This window comes from Procambarus clarkii, chromosome 82 (assembly GCF_040958095.1).
Source record: "Procambarus clarkii isolate CNS0578487 chromosome 82, FALCON_Pclarkii_2.0, whole genome shotgun sequence".
Taxonomy (NCBI): domain Eukaryota; kingdom Metazoa; phylum Arthropoda; class Malacostraca; order Decapoda; family Cambaridae; genus Procambarus; species Procambarus clarkii.
In genome coordinates this window covers 7,468,354-7,491,736 of record NC_091231.1, presented here as the reverse complement: position 1 = coordinate 7,491,736, position 23,383 = coordinate 7,468,354, and the positions used below count along the sequence as shown (strand labels likewise).

At 47.6% G+C, this 23,383-nt stretch overlaps 1 protein-coding gene across 1 annotated transcript in view; it reads left to right on the top strand.

The window, feature by feature from the left end:
* The window catches only part of LOC138358307 (putative proline-rich protein 21), a 50,653-nt gene extending 41,631 nt beyond the window's left edge, over nt 1-9,022 (top strand). The window contains exons 3-5 of the mRNA XM_069316161.1: nt 1,397-2,036; nt 8,156-8,340; nt 8,963-9,022. Of these exons, the coding sequence (XP_069172262.1) occupies nt 1,397-2,036; nt 8,156-8,340; nt 8,963-9,022 (885 nt within the window). The remainder of the gene's footprint in view (nt 1-1,396; nt 2,037-8,155; nt 8,341-8,962) is intronic.
* Nucleotides 9,023-23,383: the final 14,361 nt, after the last annotated feature.

The following is a 23,383-nucleotide window of genomic DNA, read 5'->3' as shown; positions in this document are numbered from 1 at the left end:
CAAGTAGCAGAGTTACGTGAGAAATGTGAGAGAGAACTTTATAACCTCTGAGAGGAAGTATGGAAAACTCAACATAAAAGAGGCAGCTATATTAATGACAAACAATTGTGCACTTTATGCACAAGTGCCTGTGCAATTGGGCCTGTACACTCTGAGTGTGTAGAGTGAACGACAAGTGTCTTTCACCGGAATTTGGGCTGTTTACACATAACTGGAATGTCCCAAAATAAGGAACGGATGTTGCTTCTTCATCTCTCATTCCTCTTGTCTCGACTCTATTTCCAATTAGATGCGAGATTATGGAAAATATAAACCCCTCTATCTTCCTGTCTTTAGACGGGGTCGTGCTCACGAAGTCAGATGGGAAGGCTTTCATTCCCCTAACATTTTGTTCCACCATTTGGATGGAACAGTGGTTCCACCTACTGAACAATTCCAGACCAATATTTATTGACCCGAAGAAAGGTCAATATTTCGGCCCTTTTCAATTCACTAATGCGCCGCAGTTGTAGTGCTTATAAGTATAAGTATATGGATCGATAACTCGGTTGCAAGTAGAGAATCAAATTCGACTCTTAATCATCAGTGATTAGAATTATAGCAAGATTATATAGTGGCAAAACTGGGAACCTCCCGAAGGCTCAGAGGGAGGTGATCAATCAAGCTGTTTATAGCCGCGAGGTGAACATAAGGAAAGTCAGCTATACAGCTCCCTTGGGAATGATTGATCGTTGTACATTGACCTTTGATATTTTCCCCCGACTAAAAGGATAATGAATTTCAAGATATAAACAGATTCTAAAATGTCCTCTGTAATACCTCCACCACCACCACCACCCACGGAATTGGTATAAGGTGCATAATAAATAAAATGAATTTTGAAAGGCCAGCATTCAGGAGTGCAGCATTCAGGAGGCCAGCATTCAGGAGGGCAGCATTCAGGAGGGCAGCATTTAAGCACGTATAAACCAACAGAGATCACAAATGTAAGGTCGAGATAAACTTCGCAAAGGATGAAAGGAACCAGAGAGAGAGAGAAAGAAAGAGAGAGAGAGAGAGAGAGAGAGAGAGAGAGAGAAAGAGAGAGAGAGAGAGAAAGAGACATGTAAGCAAACCATAAACGAGAATACATTAGAGTTTAGAAACCTAATGAAAAGTAGAAAAAAAAGTACTGATGCTGAGGTTCATATAAGACATACTCACGAAGAATGATAAAGCTTTTTGACTGTCAAAATACATATTAACACAGTTCCCCCAACACGAGACCTGTCCACAGGCTGGAGAAACAGGGAAGTGGCTCCTGTAGGTAAGTACTTAAGAAACAGAAGACAAGAAGTTACTCCGAAGGAGGATTAACTTCCAGTAGAATTAACAACCGCAGCATTAACAACCACAGCATCAACAACCAAGGCATCTACAACCACATCATCAGCAACCTCAGCAGCTTCAACAGCGACACCAGTTAGTGGCATCAACATCAACCACAGCCCCATCAGCAACAGCGACATCAACAACGACAGCAGCAAGAACAGCCCGTGAAAAACAGACACATCAACGCCACCACATCAACGCCGCCACATCAACGCCGCCACATCAGCGCCGCCACATCAACGCCGTCACATCAACGCCGTCACATCAACGCCGTCACATCAACGCCGCCACATCAACGCCGCCACATCAACGCCACCACACCAACGCCGCCACATCAACGCAGCCACATCAACGCCGTCACATCAACGCCGTCACATCAACGCCACCACATCAACGCCGTCACATCAACGCAGCACATCAACGCCGCCACATCAACGCCATCACATCAACGCCGCCACATCAGCGCCGCCACATCAACGCCGTCACATCAACGCCGTCACATCAACGCCGTCACATCAACGCCACCACATCAACGCCGTCACATCAACGCCACCACATCAACGCCGTCACATCAACGCCGTCACATCAACGCCGTCACATCAACGCCGTCACATCAACGCCGCCACATCAACGCAGCGACAGAACACAGACAGCAACAGCTATCGGTGAACACACACACACAAGACCTGGCCGTATGTGGGCGTGCTAGGTTTCTATTTTGAATTCTAAAGAAGTCCTTCAGGCCCTCGAGCTGAAGCATCAATGCCAGCGACCAGGAAGAGGAGGGAAGAGGAGGAGGAGGAGAAGAAGGAGGAGTAGCAGCTTAAGAGAGGGCGTGGAGGAGGTGAAGCCAAGAGGAATGAAGGGGCTTTAAGGGGACATAAGAAAGAAAGGTGAGGAAAGAGGTGTGAAGTACGCTCATAAATGAGGAGAAAGCAATTAAGATGTTAATAAGAAGGTGGAGACAGAGAGAGCTAAAATGAACGGACAAATCGCGAAAGAGAAAGAAACGCAAGGAACGTGAAACAGCCTCTAAGATAACGACAGAGAAAAAAGGAAGGAGTGGGAAGGGAAAGAAAAAAATCAGAAAGATATCACTATGAAAGAAAGCGGAATGCCTGACAACGGCGATGAGAGACGGGGAGGGAGAGAGAGAGGGCAAGATTGGAGTCAAAGGATTAAGAAGATGAGAAGGAGTGAGAGAAGAGAGAGAGAGAGAGCCATGTCTCACCCTCCGCTATATTGATCGTTGGTGATGACCCACATCAGCTCCCGCGCACTTCATCCAAACCAGAACACTAAAAAAACTATTTACAATTAAAACAAAAACAAATATAAATATTCTAATATGAACACTTGCTATAGTATTTATTTTTCTATTTACGTAGGACGCAGACAACAAGCAAGTTTAACCCACGAATAAGAACTAACGAGCAAAATATGCTTCGTTTTCCCAAACTAAACAAAATAGAAATATCTTCTATTGCAGTACAAAAATGGGAATGCAAATCCCAGTTAATTCAAGGACTCAGTCTCCAAGGAACCTCCACATCCTCCTCCCCCCCTCTCTCAAGGCCAGACATCCATTCATACCTCCACCAAACCCCCCCAATCCACCCCCCCCTACGTTCATCCCCTCCGTTATTCACGTGTTACCCATCTTGTAACTATGAGCAGAATTAGAACTCGACGTTCCCTTTTTATATTCACAAGAGCTATTGGCTGATTTCGATTCACGTTTCAACGACGCGTACGTCAGGTGAAGTGCCTGTGAGCGCCCGCTGACGACCGCCCAACCATCGGAGCACCTGGAGAGAACTCTTCACGAGATAGGTTCAGTCGTGTCAGAGAGAGAGACAGAGACGGGCAGAAAGATAGGGAGAGAGACAGAGATAATAAGACAGTGAAAAATGTCTAGCAAGGACCAACAGACAGAGAGGAAGAGCGAGAAAGAGTTAATAAAGACGTGAATGGATGAGAGGTTGAAAAGAGGAGAGGGAATACAAGCGGTGGGAGCAGGTAAGAATCTTGACCCTCTAATTGGCAATGGCTTTCTGTGTCCCTCCCCCCCCCCCAAAAAAAAAAAATATATATATATATATCTTTTTACTCATTCATCATCCAAACATTTCATACTATTTTCGAGCCAAACAGCTACCTGCTATTTTCTTGCACAACATGATGTTGAATCATAAGCAAACCTTGAATTGTTTTAGGATCCAGCACAATTGAACATGTCTGTTACTACTGACTTGTCAATTTATTGCACGAGTTAACCCGGTGAGCAGAAAGGATTCTGATTGATGCCGACTCCTTTCTGTAGTTTGAAAATACCGGGCGAGTCAGGGGCTTTAGGAGGCGTAATTAGTGCCGAAGATACCCGACTCTTCGTTAAGATAATTGGACTCTGAAAGTGTCAGAGACCTGATCGACTTGTGGACAGAGCGGGTCTTTGTGTCGCGTGCTCTCAATCATCCATTTTGGGTCGAGGAGGAGGAGGAAGGTATGACAATAACAATGTCCTGTTTTCCTTCTGTTTCAGGAGTTTGGAATAATTCCAGACTGATGCTTCCTGATTAGTGTCTCTAATCCTCTCAATACTCCACCTCACTTCCTCTGGGCCCCCTCCCTTCACTCATGATATTCATCCATTTCCCCATCACTATCCCTTACTATTCATCCATTTCTTCTCCTTCATTTCCACCATTTATGCACTATCCCCACCCAATTCTTCTTCCACCACTTTTCATATTCCACCATCTACCTATCCCCCCCAACCTGTCATCCTCGTATCATTCCCTAACCCCCTCCCCCCACCACTCATCCTATCTCCCACCCTCCACTCTACCCACACTCCCCCACACCTCTGCCCTTACACCCCACCCCTTACACCTGCCATCCTCTGAGGCTTTTAACTCTGCGAAATCTTAATCCTGTTGTTGACATGTTGAACGGTTGCCTTATCTTACGTCTTGCACCTCCTTCCTCTCTCCCTTTCTCTCTGTCTGCACACTCCACTCCTCTACTCATTCATCCCTCCTTCCATCACTGTTCCTTACCGATCCCTCCCATTCAATTCTTCCTTCGTCATTCTCTTTCACCTTCTCCATTGCTGCCTTTCTCTCTCTCTCTCTCTCTCTCTCTCTCTCTCTCTCTCTCTCTCTCTCTCTCTCTCTCTCTCTCTCTCTCTCTCTCTCTCCTATTAAAGCAAGGATTGCGGTATGAACTGGTCTGTTACATAGGCACATTTACCAGTTAAATTCCCCCCTCCCCCCGTTAGCCTCCTCCTTCCCTACGTTACCCTCCTTCCCTACGTTACCCTCCTTCCCTACGTTACCCTCCTTCCCATCTCCGGTACCCCTATCTTCCTTCTTCTCTGCCCCCCCCTCTTCCTCCTTCCCTACGTGTTCCTTCAGCACTCCTTCTCCCTATCCCTCCAGCCCACTCCCATTTCCTAAACCTAGAATACTAGCCTCGGTCCCTTTTGTGTAGTGACCACGAATCTGTATTCAGCACAGAATCTCTCTGGTCGTGGGACTCAAAGAGTTCCGTAATTGGACTTATCAGTAGGTCTCTGTTAAGGCAGCGGCCTCCCTTACGCTGCCCGAGGGCCAGGTACCCCTCCCTGCTTCGCTTCCCTGGTCCTCAGTCGGTGAAGTTACTACGACGATTTCCTGTGCGTCAGGCGGTGTATGCACAACACTACGACGATCTCCTGTGCGTCAGGCGGTGTATGCACAACACTGCGACGATTTCCTGTGCGCCAGGCGGTGTATACACAACACTGCGACGATCTCCTGTACGCCAGGCGGTGTATGCACAACACTGCGACGATTTCCTGTGCGCCAGGCGGTGTATACACAACACTGCGACGATCTCCTGTACGCCAGACGGTGAGATATCAACATCGTGGCCTCGTTTCATTCACTCTGCGCCAGACGATGAGTTAATGAGAGGCGGTGTACAGAGATAAGAGGAGTCTCCTCTTCTGTAACGTGCATCACCAAAGGTAATGTCATAACTCTATGAATGTTACGCAAACACCAAGAGCCTGGAATGGCCCCGACACGTGAGGTGGCAACACTGAGAGCACTCAGTGTATCTCTCACTGAGAATTCTGGCAACAAAGAGTTCCCAAGTAGCACGGGCTATGGTGATCCCGTAGGGGACTTACCCGGCACAGAAGTAGGGCTGTGACTGTTCCTGCTATAAGGATTGATGAAGATTAAGCCACCCAAGAGGTGGCACGGGCATGACTAGCCCTTAAGTGGTAGATTTTTTTTGTTTAGTAAATCGTCGACCATCTGGTCACCACTTGGTCCGGGAGACATCTCCCGTCACGCAGGGTGCAGTCGCGCCTCCACAGATCTCCAGTATCAGCTCTTGATACTGGTAATGGCTCAAAAGGGCCACCACTTACGGGCTATTCATGCCCGTGCCATCTCTTGGGTGGCTTAATCTTCATCAATCAATCAGTTTAGTAAATGTATACTGTGTGCTAAGATAGCATTTAATCATCAGGCTGCTATCGCGGGATAGCGTACTGCTTGACGGCATTTAACTAAAAGCAGTTGTTATTTTGTTATAGATTCAGCTACTGGAACAAAAAGTTCCAAGTAGCACGGGCTATGGTGATCCCGTAGTGGACTTACCTGGCACAGGAGCGGTGCTGTAACTAATTAAAAGCAGAGAGCACATTGTATCTATACCGCTGGGAGGGCAGGTACATAAAGTTAAGTGAGGAGTAAAGGTAAGAGATAAGGGTCAATAACCTATACATACACAGAGGCTCACCATAGCCCGTGCTTCTTGCCCCGCTCCTGTGCCGGGTAAGTTACGGGCTCACCATAGCCCGTGCTACTTGGAACTTGTTCCGAGTAGCTGAATCTATAACAACAACAACAGGGTAGTTGGCATGGAGTTTTGGCCAGTGACGTCATTATTGGTATCTTTGCGGTTCCGGTCTTGCTCTCACTCTCATGGTGGGTAGAGTGCTCTCACTCTCATGGTGGGTAGAGTGCTCTCACTCTCATGGTGGGTAGAGTGCTCTCACTCTCATGGTGGGTAGAGTGCTCTCACTCTCATGGTGGGTAGAGTGCTCTCACTCTCATGGTGGGTAGAGTGCTCTCACTCTCATGGTGGGTAGATTGCTCTCACTCTCATGGTGGGTAGAGTGCCCTCACTCTCATGGTGGGTAGAGTGCTCTCACTCTCATGGTGGGTAGAGTGCTCTCACTCTCATGGTGGGTAGAGTGCTCTCACTCTCATGGTGGGTAGAGTGCTCTCACTCTCATGGTGGGTAGAGTGCCCTCACTCTCATGGTGGGTAGAGTGCTCTCACTCTCATGGTGGGTAGAGTGCTCTCACTCTCATGGTGGGTAGAGTGAATAGTTCCGTTATTTGAGTATTTATATCTAGTTGTTCCACTGTTATGTGAAGGGCTTCAAGAATTTGTAATCTTACATCTTGGTTTGTGTCTAATATGCAAGTGTTTTTATTCAGCATTTCTCCTGTTAGGGTGATGTCATGGGCTTCTCTCGTGTGATAATTAGGGGCACCTGATGGAAGATGACAGGTCAAATGCCTCGTTAACCTAGTCGACGTCATACCTGTGTACTTAGATTGCCGGTTACATCCTTCGTGGAGGGAGGGGGACAGGTGTACATATTATATATATATATATATATATATATATATATATATATATATATATATATATATACAACATTCGACTGCTGTAAAGGGATTCTCAGTTGGTATCGGGCTGTTTTAGAAAATAAGGCTGGCGTCATGTGGGTTGTAGCTATTATGTGGGATCTAACCGGCGGGGATAGATTCCACATGACTGGGGGGGCTAGATATGTAGCTTCCAGTCACCGAGGCTAAACCACTTTAATCTGGACGTTCGTCAAATCGTGTCAACGAGCTAGTTTTGTCAGCCAGTAAATTAAGTTTCTTAATAATTAAATCCCTGGTACTCCAGGGGGAGGGGGTAAAAGGTGGGGCGGGTAGGGGGGAGTGGGCAGTTGACATAGACGAGGAGACGACGTCTTACTGCTGCACAGGTCGTTCTAGTCCTGGAGGTAGTTAATGAAGTCTTTGAAGACGACCTGTTACTCTTGCAAGGGTTAACCCTGGAAACACAAACCGAAACTGTCTCTATTTTCCGCTTGTTACAATTTGTAATAAAGTTGTTACATCTTGGCTTAACGTGTTTATGGACGTATTAGAACGTTGTTACAACTTGCTATATTGGTTGTTATAACTGGTTAGGAGGTGTTAAAACTTGTTTCGAACGTTGTACCAACGTCGTAGTTTCGGTGTGTGTTTGGCGGGAACAGCATTCCAGTTGTCGACATTCTCAACATTTGCTAATCTCAGGTCTCGAGTTTCGAATTTCCTCCCTCCCTTACCTCTCTTATCTCCCTTAATTACCTCCCTTACCTCTCTTATCTCCCTTAATTACCTCCCTTACCTCCCTTACCTCCCTTACTCCCCTCCTCCCTCCCTTCCCTTCTCCTTCGTGATAATACAGTTCCATTAGGTTAGATTATCAGCCATTGTTAGTGGCTGTGGTATTTAAACACTCGTCGATAATTAACACAAAAAGAAGGCATGAATACTAAAGTGACTTCGTAGGTCATCAGTACAAAGGTAACGAACCTATTTCCACAAATCATTTAATAATCTGGTTATATTCACCTAGCTAGGTGAATATAACCTTATTGACTGTGGCTCTTGTGGGATATTGATATTGGGATATTATTGTGGATGTGAACGCCTTAGACAATAGGCCCAACCTGCAGCAGAAGACGCTGGTGAAGAAGATAAATTTATCTTCGTGGACGTTGGTGTCTTCAAGCCTTTCATGTATCCTCCTCAGGTCAGGGACCTTTCCGAAGTCACTCGTGGAGGGCTTCCGAGGACGAGATCCAAAGTGTGTGTGTCGTCGTCGTGAGCATGTGTTGATAGTAAGAGATTATATCACACTTAGAAGGGTTCAGGGTATATATTATATGATCGTCACCAATGATCGTTCAGACGATCATTGGTGCGGTGGTCACGGTACTGTGTACGTTTACGGGTGATCCTGGACGGCATGGGTTCGAATCCTGGCCGGGTCATATAGAGTTCTTAGTGGTCTATGGCTTGCGTGTTCATGCAGTTTCCCTCTCTCTCTCTCTCTCTCTCTCTCTCTCTCTCTCTCCTCCTCTCTCTCATCTCTCTCTCTCTCCTCTCTCTCTCTCTCTCTCTCCTTCTCTCTCTCTCTTCTCTCTTTCTCTCTCTCTCTCCCTCTCTCTCTCCCTCTCTCTCTCTCTCTCTCATCTCTCTCTCATCTCTCTCTCTCTCTCTCTCTCTCTCTCTCTCTCTCTCTCTCTCTCTTTCTCTCTCTCTCTCCCTCTCTCTCTCTCCCTCTCTCTCTCTCTCTCTCCCTCTCTCACACACACACACACATACAGTATGTGTGTATATAATATAATATATATATATATATATATATATATATATATATATATATATATATATATATATATATATATATATTATATATAATATCCAACTGTCATTTAAACATGCTGGGTGAATTCCCAGGAAACTGGAATCACAGAGGGTGAATTGGAAGCCGAATTTGAGGGTGGAAGCGATAATTAGCAACAGCGGCGCCCCACCAACACGTCATTAGCGAGGGGGAGGGGGAGGGGGGAATGGGGTGGTTCCCAGAAGCGGGTCGCTGCCGGAATGCGGCCTCAAGGGGGTGAATCAATAAGTGCAACGTTTGTTTACCCCTGGATCCAGAGCTTCACCAGGAGGACACGCACTGCAAACAATTTTGCACGCTACTCCCTCGCACCGGCCTAGAATGACCACCGCGGAATTGTTTTCTCTCTCTCTCTCTCTACTGACGGTAGGTGTTGGTCCTGTGGTCCAACACCCTCACACCGCCGTGGGGGCATGAACCCTCTCTATCTACCCGAATGGAGTTCGTTATCAAATATAAATGATGTTGTCGAGTTGTCATAAAATGATTGTTGTCAAGTCAATAGTGGCTTTAGGCATTGTATGTACTAGCTCTATCTATAAAGCCAACAAACTTTGTAAAATCTCTTTATGTATGTACCTTTACCTAAATAAAAATTATTATTATTATTATTATTATTATTATTATTATTATATAAGTTGTCATAAATTATTGTTGTCAAGTTGTCATAAAATGATTGTTGTCAAGTTGTCATAAAATGATTGTTGTCAAGTTGTCATAAAATGATTGTTGTCAAGTTGTCATAAAATGATTGTTGTCAAGTTGTTATAAAATGATTGTTGTCAAGTACGAGGTGTTACGTGGTTCTGGGACCTCAGACATTTCAACCTGTCAGGTAGTCCAGCGATCCTCGGAGACTCGATCCTTAAAGGGGGTTCTAACTCATCACGTGAACCCGGCAACAGCCTCCAGCTGGTGAAGGGGTTGGTGGGGTGGGGGGGGGTTGGGGGGGGGTGTTCCACCAGCTCCCTCCTCGCAGCTGCTCCTGAAAAAAATACTGGAAAAGCATATAGGATTACCACACACAGAGATCACAATAAAGTGATGCATCAAATGAACAATTTCACAAGGGCCGTGACGAGGATTCGAACCTGCGTCCGGGAGCATCCCAGACACTGCCTTAATCGACTGAGCTACGACAGGGTAAAAAGGGTTGAAACCGAAGTTCTACTGAACTTACTTCATAGTTTGGAATTGTTCATAGAGGATTACCTCCTGGTAGACCAGACTTGAATTGGTTCACTAATTCCCTGAACACTGATCATCTTAGTCATATATATTATGTAAACATTTGACGGATGTTGGAAATTAAAATCATTTTGTCTAAATCTGTAAGAAATGTTGAAGAAATTGTTCACGACTTTTGTGAGAGGAAAGTTGTAATATACAGCAGTTGTATGGTGGGCCATGTCTCAAGAAGTACATCAATAAAACAGGAAGTGATGCAAGACATGCGACTTAATGGCTCCCAGAACTGAGAAACAAGAGCTACGAGGAGTGGCTAGAGGTGCCAAATATACCAAAGCTAGAAGATAGAAGAAAAAGAGGCGAAATGATCACTACGTACAAAATAATAAGAAAAATCGACATTATTGACAAAGAAGAATTCTTGAAAACTGCAACTTCATGCACTTAGGTTCAAACTAAGGAAACAAAGATGCCAAAGAATGCATTAGAAACGTTCACTATTGCAATCAGAGTGGTAGACGGTTATAACAAGCTAAGTGAGAAGGTGGTGGAGGCCAAACCGTCAGTAGTTTCAAAGTGTCATACGACAAAGAGTACTGGAAAGACGGGACACCACGAGCGTAGCTCTCATCCTGTAACTACATTTAGGCAATTGCACAAGATCCTAGTGTTGTTGTTGTTTAAGAATCGCTACTGGAACAAGAAGTTCCAAGTAGCACGGGCTATGGTGAGCCCGTATAGATCCTAGTGGGCGAGCGGCCAGAGATCGGGTTTCGCAGTCCATGGACTGCGAAATATCTGCTTAATATCCGACCGGAGGAGAAATATATTGGCAGCGTTTCTTTTATCTGATACCTCTATTTACCTGGCAGAAAATAGGGACCAGGGTGTTAGTCAGCTGTTGTAGGCTTTAGCCTGAGAATGTGTGGGTGGGAGAAATATATAGTAGATATAGATTAAAGCGAGAATAGGTTCGGGAGTCAGTACATTATATAACCGACAGAGTGAAAGGCGGAGTCCAAATAGCTATAACTGTTTCATCCTGAAGACACAAATAGGTGAATACACTCCTCAACTCCACACGCACATACACACGCAACGCACGCACGCACAACGCCCAAAAGATACTGTCGGTTTGTCTGCGAACAACAGCTCCGCCAATTAGGGAAGTGCATACCTCGTCCACTAGGCACTGTTCCCCATTATATATTTACCACCACATATAATAGCCACTGTGGCGACGGTGGCGGAAGACCACTCACACACACACACACACACACCACACACCACACACACACCACACACACACACACACACACACACACACACACACACACACACACACACACACACTTGAGTACACAATCACACTCAAGCGTTAACCTGATTGTTAGGCCGTATAGACCGGGTTTTGGAGTGGTTACCCCAAGCGTCGACAAATCAGAGCGCAACTACATAGTCTCCCAAGACTGCAGGCTGCCAACTATAGGCCGTGTTCCTCTCTGTATTAGCTGAGGCGAGTTAAGGTCGTGCATCGTCTGGGAGCGCGCGGCGTTGGAGTCGACCAGTCAAACTCACAGCCTGGAATACGCTTAGAAACAAGAGGTGCTTATGAGTGGGTTTACCTTGAGGCACGATGGACGCGACCATCGTACTCCTTAGGAGGTTTACCTGACCAGCTAGGACGAACAGAAGTTTACCAGACTTCAAGCAAACAGAGACCAGTGTAAACGATAAATCACTTGACAAAGGACCTTATGCATGGTTTTAAAAAGTTCTACCCCCCTAAGGCAATTACACACCTGTAGCGGAATGAAATTACGAATACACATACTTCATGCTACTCTTTTCCCCCACCACACCTACCACCTACCCCCTACCCCTAGGACGTGCCCAAAGGGACACTATTGCCAACCATGGGGGCTATTGATCCTCTGCATTGAACTTTACCTGTCCGACAAAGGTCTGGGTATGTATTATTCAGCCCCCCCAGACAGGCCAGCCCCCTCCCCCCCCCATACCTGCAGAGCACAGCCCTGCTGTTTCACCTTATCCTGTATTCCACTTTTGAGCGATTGTACACGCCACACTCACCCTCCCACCCTCTAATCTACACATGCACACCCAATTCCCGCCCACTTCATCCACCCTTTCCTCGTCATGTTCATTTACACACACACACAACACCACACCTTCTGTCTAAACATGCACACATAACCCCCCACCCCACTCCCTGTCTACGCTCTCTTGTATGCACGCACACACACACACACACGCGCGCGCGCACGCACACACACACACACACACACACACACACACACACACACACACACACACACACACACTCACACACACACACACACACACACACACACTCTCTCTCTCCTCTCTCTCTCTCTCTCTCTCTCTCTCTCTCTCTTCTCTCTCTCTCTCTCTCTCTCTCTCTCTCTCTCTCTCTCTCTCTCAGCCCTTCACCCCTGTCTATACACCCTTTTTAACACATGCTCTCAACCCCCCCCCTCATCAATACCTACACCCTTCTCATCAATACCTACACCCCCTTCATCAATACCTACACCCCCTTCATCAATACCTACACCCCTTCATCAATACCTACACCCCCTTCATCAATACCTACACCCCCTTCATCAATACCTACACCCCCCCTCATCAATACCTACATCCCCTCATCAATACCTTACCCCTCCTCATCAATACCTACACCCGCCTCATCAATACCTACACCCCCTTCATCAATACCTACACCCCCCTCATCAATACCTACACCCCCCTCATCAATACCTACACCCCTTCATCAATACCTACACCCTCTCATCAATACCTACACCCCCCACATCAATACCTACACCTCCCTCATCAATACCTACACCCCCCACATCAATACCTACACCTCCCTCATCAATACCTACACCCCCCACATCAATACCTACACCTCCCTCATCATACCTACACCCCCCACATCAATACCTACACCTCCCTCATCAATACCTACACCCCCCACATCAATACCTACACCTCCCTCATCAATACCTACACCCCCCTCATCAATACCTACACCCCCCTCATCAATACCTGCACCCCCCTCATCAATACCTACACCTCCCTCATCAATACCTACACCCTCCTCATCAATACCTACACCTCCCTCATCAATACCTACACCTCCCTCATCAATACCTACACCTCCCTCATCAATACCTACACCTCCCTCATCAATACCTACACCTCCCTCATCAATACCTACACCCCCTCATCAATATCTACACCCCCCTCATCAATACCTACACCCCCCTCATCAATATCTACACCCCCCCTCATCAATACCTACACCCCCCTCATCAATATCTACACCCCCCTCATCAATACCTACACCCCCCTCATCAATATCTACACCCCCCACATCAATACCTACACCCCCCCACATCAATACCTACACCCCCCTCATCAATATCTACACCCCCCACATCAATACCTACACCCCCTCATCAATACCTACACCCCCTCATCAATACCTACACCCGCCTCATCAATACCTACATCTCCTCATCAATACCTACACCCTCCTCATCAATACCTACACCCCCACATCAATACCTACACCCCCCTCATCAATACCTACACCCCTCATCAATACCTACACCCCCTCATCAATACCTACACCCCCCTCATCAATACCTACACCCCCACATCAATACCTACACCCCCCTCATCAATACCTACACCCCCCTCATCAATACCTACACCCCCCACATCAATACCTACACCCTCTTTCTTCTCCCCAAATGCATTTCCCTTACCAATTCTTGCCCACATCCACTCAGGGTGTCAAGTATTCACCCGCCCACACTGTGGCTAGTGTCAGACAGGTGAAGGTTGTCATAAGTTGTCCCTGTATACAAGATGGTAGACAGAAACCTCTTAGCTAGAGACCAGTCTCCATAGAGACCAGTCTCCATAGAGACCAGTCTCCATAGAGACCAGTCTCCATAGAGACCAGCCTCCATAGAGACCAGCCTCCATAGAGACCAGCCTCCATAGAGACCAGCCTCCATAGAGACCAGCCTCCATAGAGACCAGCCTCCATAGAGACCAGTCTCCATAGAGACCAGCCTCCATAGAGACCAGCCTCCATAGAGACCAGCCTCCATAGAGACCAGCCTCCATAGCATGTACGAGTACAAAGTTATTCTAAGTAACACAAATACAGTGTTATTCTAATCCTTTATACAAGTATAAAGTATTAGAGTAACAAGCAAATTGCAATCTAAAGCTAAAGATGGGATAAAACTTGGAACTAAACAGAAAGAAGATGAGTTCCGAGAAGGGGACTAAAACATGCATACCAAACGTGTTAGAGTTTAGTGTCAGAATACATATGAGATGAATATTATGGTAAAGCAAATCAGAGTTTCAAGTCAGTGAATGCCTGAGGTGATGGCATGGGAACAGGAAGAGATAAGGAAGAACCAGCAAAAGCAGGGAGTGAATTGGGATAGAGAGGATAGAAGCGAATGATGCAGAAAGCACTGGAGATGATATGTTAAGGGGGAACATAGAATCTTAACATAGAACATAGAAGAACCTCATGAATATACGGTTAACCCGTATTAGTTAACCTGCGCAACTATTCTCAGTGATTCCTGTGAAATAAGGAAGACAATTAAGATTTCCAATCAGTCGACAGTATCAAGCTAGTTAATAGAGACAACGAAGATATTGAAGACAAAAACAGATTACCTTGATAACACCAGAGGGACTTCAGGAGGCAAGGTAGGACAAAGCAAGGGGGATTACCTCCATCACCACCCTTCTTCTCCTCCTAACTAAGCCTCCTGACCAGGACCACTCACTAGAAGGTGAAGGGACGACGACGTTTCGGTCCGTCCTGGGACCATTCTCAAGTCGAGAATGGTCCAGGACGGGCCGAAACGTCGTCGTCCCTTCATCTTCTAGTGTGTGATCTGCTCAACATACTTTAGCCAGGTGATTGTAACCTATCCACCGCTGCCCACTGGATGGGGGGCGGTGTGCAGGACAAACATATCAATTGTGACACTAGCTCTCCACATATGTCAGTTGCTTAATTTAGAACCTGTACTTGAGGTCGATCTCGAACCTATTGTTGATGTGACGACTTATATTGAATTTTGTAACTAGTTCATCAAGATTGTAACTTGCTTAGCTAAATGAATTGTGAGGGTTCAGTCCCTGAGCCCATTATGTGCCTCTGTAACCCTTTCCACTACCACCCACAAGATGGGTATGGGGTGCATAATAAATGAACTAAACTAACTAATTTAGCAACGTTATTGTGACTCATCGCCTGCAAGCCTCCTGAGCCTCTGTGATGGCATCTGGCACCGTGGCGCCTGCTACCACTATGGCAGCTGATATCACAGTGGCTGATATCCTTTCTTAAACACGTCAAGACAAAACATGTGGCAACCTGTCTCTGCAGCTAACCAATTAAGTGCAATCAGAAGTCACCAGGATTGTGTCTCAGTTATCTTTCAGCATGTCTTGCAGGGGCCTCGTAGCCTGGTGGATAGCGCGCAGGACTCGTAATTCTGTGGCGCGGGTTCGATTCCCGCACGAGGCAGAAACAAATGGGCAAAGTTTCTTTCACCCTGAATGCCCCTGTTACCTAGCAGTAAATAGGTACCTGGGAGTTAGTCAGCTGTCACGGGCTGCTTCCTGGGGGTGGAGACCTGGTCGAGGACCGGGCCGCGGGGACACTAAAAAGCCCCGAAATCATCTCAAGATAACCTCAAGATGTCTAATTTATTGCCATATACAGGAGTAATCGTTGCATATTCTTGAATACAACCCTACGTAAATTCGGTTGCATCCTTCATGCAGTGAAGCAATACTCGCAAAAGTATAAAAAACAAAACTAGGGGAAGAAAACATTGTGCACTGTGGGGGGGTCTTGAGCCACTGGCGCCGGCTGGGGACATAATATGAACAGTCACGGCTGGCTTGACGACCCGGCAAGCTTGTATTATTAATCAAGCACTTTAATTGTCCACTAACGACACCTGCACATCTCTTCTTGATCACGGAGGACTTAGCTGGTATTCATGGAAGAGTTTACGAGATCGGAAGCGCCGCGAGGACTTAGCTGGTATTCATGGAAGAGTTTACGAGATCGGAAGCGCGGCGAGGACTTAGCTGGTATTCATGGAAGAGTTTACGAGATCGGAAGCGCCGCGAGGACTTAGCTGCTATTCATGGAAGAGTTTACGAGATCGGAAGCGCCGCGAGGACTTAGCTGGTATTCATGGAAGAGTTTACGAGATCGGAAGCGCCGCGAGGACTTAGCTGGTATTCATGGAAGAGTTTACGAGATCGGAAGCGCCGCGAGGACTTAGCTGGTATTAACGTGATGCTAACGATCTCCGTCTCGCTCGGTGACTATAGTCCTTCAGAGGCCTCGTGAGAAGATCGTAAACAGCGATCACAAGTCTTCGATCACGTCAGTATAATTCACGGTTAATCAGGAGAGTCAGGTGAGCTCGCGCGCGCGCGCATATATCGCGATCTCAATGACCACAAAAAAATTCGCAAACTGACACGTGATGGAGAAACCCGAAAATATGGGTTAAGAGACATTGAGCCGAGACAGTGTTCTCTCTCACGACACACAACAATAAGCAGATGCACTTATTGATGCCCCCCGCATGCCAGACAGACATATAGACTTGTGAGAGGTGCTATATAGACAGGTATATCTACTACCCACCTCCACCCCCACCCCTACTCCCCCCCCCCCAAACTACCAATCAACCCGACCCCCCCCCACCACCACCACCACTATGGCCCGGCCACAGAGGGATTCAAGATTGGAGTCTAGTGTGCTCATTGGAGTGGTCGACAGTTGATTATCAAACTATCAGTCACACTAATTACATGTAATATCTTTTGCACTGATTGCCTAGACATGTGACATTCACCCTAAGTATCAAGAGCTCTCTAAGGCCGCCCACTCTTGCAGACAGACGTAAATCGGTGTATTTATGTATGTATGTATGTTTGTAGGTCAGCTTAGCATTTTAAAAGCACTACAATCACCTTCTGTGGTTGATTATTCAATCTACCACAAACGTGGCCACACATTTACATAGCTAATCAGCATATATACATTTTCTTCTGTCCTCCATGGACAGGTTTACGGATCTGTTAAACATATAGTTTAGTGATCTCTAACCCTGTCCACGGAGGACAGAAGGAAAAAAATTATATGCTGGTTTGCATTGTAAATGTGTGGCGACGTTTGTGGTAGAAAATAACAATAATTACAAAAACTCCTGCACATTATCTCTAGTTGTTGTAGCAACGATATGTCGTGTTGTTTATCTGGCGTCGGGTAGTCGTGCCGTCGGGGGGGTCGTGGTGTCAGGGGGTCGTGGCGTCGGGTGGTCGTGGTGTCGGGGGGTCGTGGCGTCGGGTGGTCGTGGTGTCGGGGGGTCGTGGCGTCGGGGGGTCGTGCCGTCGGGTGGTCGTGGTGTCGGGGGGTCTGGGGGGTCGTGGCGTCGTGGCGTCGGGGGGTCGTGGCGTCGGGGGGTCGTGGCAGATTTCCCAGGACAACACACTAGGGCTACAGGTCTCCCAGAACAACACTCTAGTGCTGCCTGACATATCACTTCAGTGTCCTGGGCTCACAAGAGTGAACAAGGTGTTCAATTAGAGCCACAGAGGCAGCCTTGCACCGTGCTGTGTGTGTGTGTGTCTTGCAATGGTGAACAAACCAGTTTCTTCTGTTCAACAAGCGTAACAACATCTAATGAACACTAGAACAGGACGCGCCTGTTCCTTTGACGAAGTGAGTGTTTGCTGTTGTGATCAGCTCATGTGAAAGCTCTTGCAAGCTTCAATAACAGTGCTCGTGAAGTCAGTCATTATCAAGCTTACTCCTGAACGAATTGTTCCACAAAGTCATGCATGACTCACTGTTTGGCTGCGTGAGTAACCAGGTCGTTCGACTGCATAAACTGTCGAACTTGATTTAATTGCTTATTCCCGATCCGGTGAGGTGAAATGACGGCTGTACACAGGAGGCGCACAAACTACTAGCTGCAGTAGTTGAAAAAGTAGAAGTAGTTGTTGTAGAAACACCATCAGTAGCATACGTAAGGTCTTCGGTCTTTAGCCCCAAGCGTCTGGCCTTCAACTTTGGAGAAAAAACATTCCCTTGAGGTGCTTCCGGGGCTTAGCGTCCCCGCGGCCCGGTCGTCGACCAGGCCTCCTGGTTGCTGGACTGATCAACCAGGCTGTTGGACGCGGCTGCTCGCAGCCTGACGTACGAGTCACAGCCTGGTTGATCAGGTATCCTTTGGAGGTGCTTATCCAGTTCTCTCTTGAACACTGTGAGGGGTCGGCCAGTTATGCCCCTTATGTGTAGCGGAAGCGTGTTGAACAGTCTCGGACCTCTGATGTTGATAGAGTTCTCTCTCAGACACAAAAGTCTGTATAGCAGACTCAGACACAAAAGTAAACGTAGCAGACACAAAAACAGTATAAGTAGTAGAAATAATAGCTAAAGAAGAGGCTAAAGCAGGAACAGTAGAAGCAGCAGCAGCAATATAAATGATAGAAATAGCCGAAGTAGTATCAGACAGTTGAAGAAATAATAAAGGATTCCTAGTTAGAAGGATTCATAGCTAGCAGAAGTATTCTCAATAGAACGACTCCCAGTTAGCAGAAGGATTCCTAGCTAGAAGAAGGATTCTCAGTAAGGTATAGGATTCAATATCAGTAGATGTACTCCTATTTATAAATGGCATTACCATTTTATAAATGGATTCTCATGATGAACAAACAAGACATCAGAAGATGTAGAAACGACGACGTTTCGGTCCGTCCTGGACCGTTATCAAGCCCCACACGACTTGGTCCAGGATGGACCGAAACGTCAAAGCTTGTCCTATTTTCTGAGGTGTGGTTTAGTTATCGTTATCGGCCACGTTATTTAGACTCATCGTCTGTAAATGGGCTTTCAGTTAGAAGTTCGAGGAGTTCGATTATATAAGGAGTTCAATTGTATAGGATTCGATTGTATAACCCTTGGGCGTAGTGTTGGGGTTCCTGTACCTCTATCCCAACTATTAGTCCATCCTAAACTATCCTAAGCTTATAGTTTAGGATGGGCTAATAGGCCAATTAGTGGACCAATTGGATAGTTTTTTTTTTAGTTACTGGACGAATTATTTAGTGGAAAAGTTAATAAGTGTGTCACTAAAATATTTAATTAGCTGACGAGTTAATTAGTGGATGCAATAGTTCAAGGGCAAATTATTTAATATTGTGGATAAATTAGTTAGTAGACGAACTCGCAAGCGTTGAAAAAAATGTGTATATAAAATGATGAAACTTTTGCAGAACGGGAATGGGTATTTTTTTTTTTTTTTGTGGGGGCTTCTACATAACTCATTCGATGCATAATGAATGAGTGCTGCATGTCACTCATCAGGTGAATAATACAATAATTTTTTCTTGGTACGGGTCGACGTGCATTGTGGCGGCCTTGAACGAGCGCCAGACTAAATTCTTTTTGAAGTTATAGTTATGAATTTATTCTTAAAGTTATGGCTCCATAATTACTGTGTTGAAACATGCTTGTGGATCCCTTTCTCGCTCGGGGAGGGCAGTTGTACACGTGGGGGTGGGGGGGGGGCGTGCTGTTGTACTGGGGGGGGGGGCGTGCTGTTGTACTGGGGAGCGTGTTGTTGTACACTGGGGGGGGGGCGTGCTGTTGTACTGGGGGGTGTGCTGTTGTACACTGGGGGGGCCGTGCTGTTGTACACTGGGGGTGTGCTGTTGTACTGGGGGACGTGCTGTTGTACACTGGGGGGCTGTGCTGTTGTACCTGGGGGTGTGCTGTTGTACACTGGGGGGCCGTGCTGTTGTACACTGGGGGTGTGCTTTTGTACTGGGGGGCGTGCTGTTGTACACTGGGGGGCCGTGCTGTTGTACCTGGGGGTGTGCTGTTGTACACTGGGGGGCCGTGCTGTTGTACACTGGGGCCGTGCTGTTGTACCTGGGGGTGTGCTGTTGTACACTGGGGGGCCGTGCTGTTGTACCTGGGGGTGTGCTGTTGTACACTGGGGGTGTGCTTTTGTACTGGGGGGCGTGCTGTTGTACTGGGGGGCGTGCTGTTGTACACTGGGGGGTGGGGGGGTGCTGTTGTACTGGGGGGGTGCGCTGTTGTACCTGGGGGGCGTGCTGTTGTACTGGGGGGCGTGCTGTTGTACACTGGGGGGTGGGGGGCGTGCTGTTGTACTGGGGGGCGTGCTGTTGTACACTGGGGGGTGGGGGGCGTGCTGTTGTACTGGGGGGGTGTGCTGTTGTACTGGGGGGGTGTGCTGTTGTACTGGGGGGCGTGCTGTTGTACACTGGGGGGTGGGGGGCGTGCTGTTGTACTGGGGGGCGTGCTGTTGTACTGGGGGCGTGCTGTTGTACTGGGGGCCGTGCTGTTGTACTGGGGGCGTGCTGTTGTACTGGGGGGGCGTGCTGTTGTACTGGGGGCGTGCTGTTGTACTGGGGGCGTGCTGTTGTACTGGGGGTGTGCTGTTGTACTGGGGGCCGTGCTGTTGTACACTGGGGGCCGTGCTGTTGTACTGGGGGCGTGCTGTTGTACTGGGGGGGCGTGCCGTGGTACACCGGGGGGCGTGCTGTTGTACTGGGGGCCGTGCTGTTGTACACTGGGGGCCGTGCTGTTGTTCTGGGGGACGTGCTGTTGTACTGGGGGACGTGCTGTTGTACTGGGGGGCGTGCTGTTGTACACTGGGGGTGTGCTGTTGTACTGGGGGACGTGCTGTTGTACACTGGGGGTGTGCTTTTGTACTGGGAGACGTGCTGTTGTACACTGGGGGCCGTGCTGTTGTACTGGGGGACGTGCTGTTGTACTGGGGGACGTGCTGTTGTACTGGGGGGCCGTGCTGTTGTACCTGGGGGTGTGCTGTTGTACTGGGGGACGTGCTGTTGTACACTGGGGGGCTGTGCTGTTGTACCTGGGGGTGTGCTGTTGTACACTGGGGGGCCGTGCTGTTGTACACTGGGGGTGTGCTTTTGTACTGGGGGGCGTGCTGTTGTACACTGGGGGGCCGTGCTGTTGTACCTGGGGGTGTGCTGTTGTACACTGGGGGGCCGTGCTGTTGTACACTGGGGCCGTGCTGTTGTACCTGGGGGTGTGCTGTTGTACACTGGGGGGCCGTGCTGTTGTACCTGGGGGCGTGCTGTTGTACACTGGGGGGCCGTGCTGTTGTACTGGGGGTGTGCTGTTGTACTGGGGGGCGTGCTGTTGTACACTGGGGGGCCGTGCTGTTGTACTGGGGGTGTGCTGTTGTACTGGGGGGCCGTGCTGTTGTACACTGGGGGGCCGTGCTGTTGTACACTGGGGGGCCGTGCTGTTGTACACTGGGGGGCCGTGCTGTTGTACCTGGGGGCGTGCTGTTGTACACTGGGGGGCCGTGCTGTTGTACACTGGGGGGCCGTGCTGTTGTACACTGGGGGGCCGTGCTGTTGTACACTGGGGGGCCGTGCTGTTGTACACTGGGGGGCCGTGCTGTTGTACACTGGGGGGCCGTGCTGTTGTACACTGGGGGGCCGTGCTGTTGTACACTGGGGGGCCGTGCTGTGTACACTGGGGGGCCGTGCTGTCGTACACTGGGGGGCCGTGCTGTTGTACCTGGGGGCGTGCTGTTGTACACTGGGGGGCCGTGCTGTTGTACCTGGTGGCGTGCTGTTGTACACTGGGGGGCCGTGCTGTTGTACACTGGGGGGCCGTGCTGTTGTACTGGGGGGCCGTGCTGTTGTACACTGGGGGGCCGTGCTGTTGTACATTAGGTGCATTAAAAATCCCTAGTTTTTGTATAAAGATATTTACCTTCCTGCGAGATGGTAGACTTTTTAGTAATCACTACTAATGAACAAATTCACTAGGGCCGTGATGAGGGTTCGAACCTGCGTCCGAGAGGATCCCAGACGCGCCTTAATCCCTTTAATCCCTAGGAATCCTTTCATCACGGTTCTTGTGGATGTGTTCATTTGATGCATCACGCTATTGTGATTTCTGTGTGTAATCACTACTTCATTATTCACTCTTGTGTTCTTGATGATATCCTCATAATGCATTAAAAAGTCAATACAAGTCAATATATTTTTTTTATTATTATTAAACACATTTAGGTACATCTGTATGTGTGCAGCTGCCCTACATTCTATCAAGGGGAGTACAGTGTGTCAAAAAGCTAGCTACGTGATGCTAAAAAATCCCCATCACACAGGATGGTTAGTCATACAGAGGCATGTGATAAGTAGTCTGCACTGGCAGACTCTGGGTGCATTATGAGGATATCATCAACACAAGAGTGAATAAGGCAGCGGTGATACTAGAAGTCCCCATCTCGCAGGATGGTTAGTCATACAGGACCATATGTTTAATAGCCTGCACTGGCAAATTTTGGGTACACTGTGAGGATATCTTCAAGAATTCGAGAGTGAATAAAGTAATTGCAGAGCTCCAGGTACATCATGCCAACTGGTCTGTAAGGTCTAATAACTGGGCATTCAGTGATGTAGTGCGGGAGATCGTGCCGTAGTTCCTGCTCACAGAGTTTGCAACTGGAGTGCTCAGGATTGGGAGATCCGTCACCTGTAGCCACCTGCCACAGGTAACGGTAACCCAACCTGATCCTTGCAACCACTGTGTCGCACAGTCTGGTCGACGTTTTGTGCTGTCCATAGATGTATGTTTCAGATCTGAAGAAATCATAGCTTTTTATACTAGTACTTTCAGGTCGTTGGGAGTCAGTAAGTTCTTTTCTATCAGATCTGAATGTTTGGACCAATACAGTTTTGACAGCAGAGATGGGGATACCTAGATCTAATTCAACTTCAAACTTGTTACACGCTAATTTGGCTGCAATGTCTGTCTCATTATGATGGGTTATATTTATGTGTGAAGGTATCCATACAAAGGAGATTCGAGACCCTTTACTCTGTGCATCAATTAGGTCATTTATAATTGGGAGTATGAGGTTCTTGCTGTCGATCTTCCAAGAGAAGTCAGCAAGAACCTCATACTCAGAGCCAAGTCAAAAGTATTAACCTCAACACTCTTCGGAGAGGACATGCCCGTTTTCATCTCGTTTAAATTTCAGACAAATTAGACAATACAGGAAGAGGCAAAACCCTTAAACATACCGAGTAATGCAAACAAGCAACATAGAGACAGAGAGAGAGAGAGAAAGAGAGAGAGATGAAGG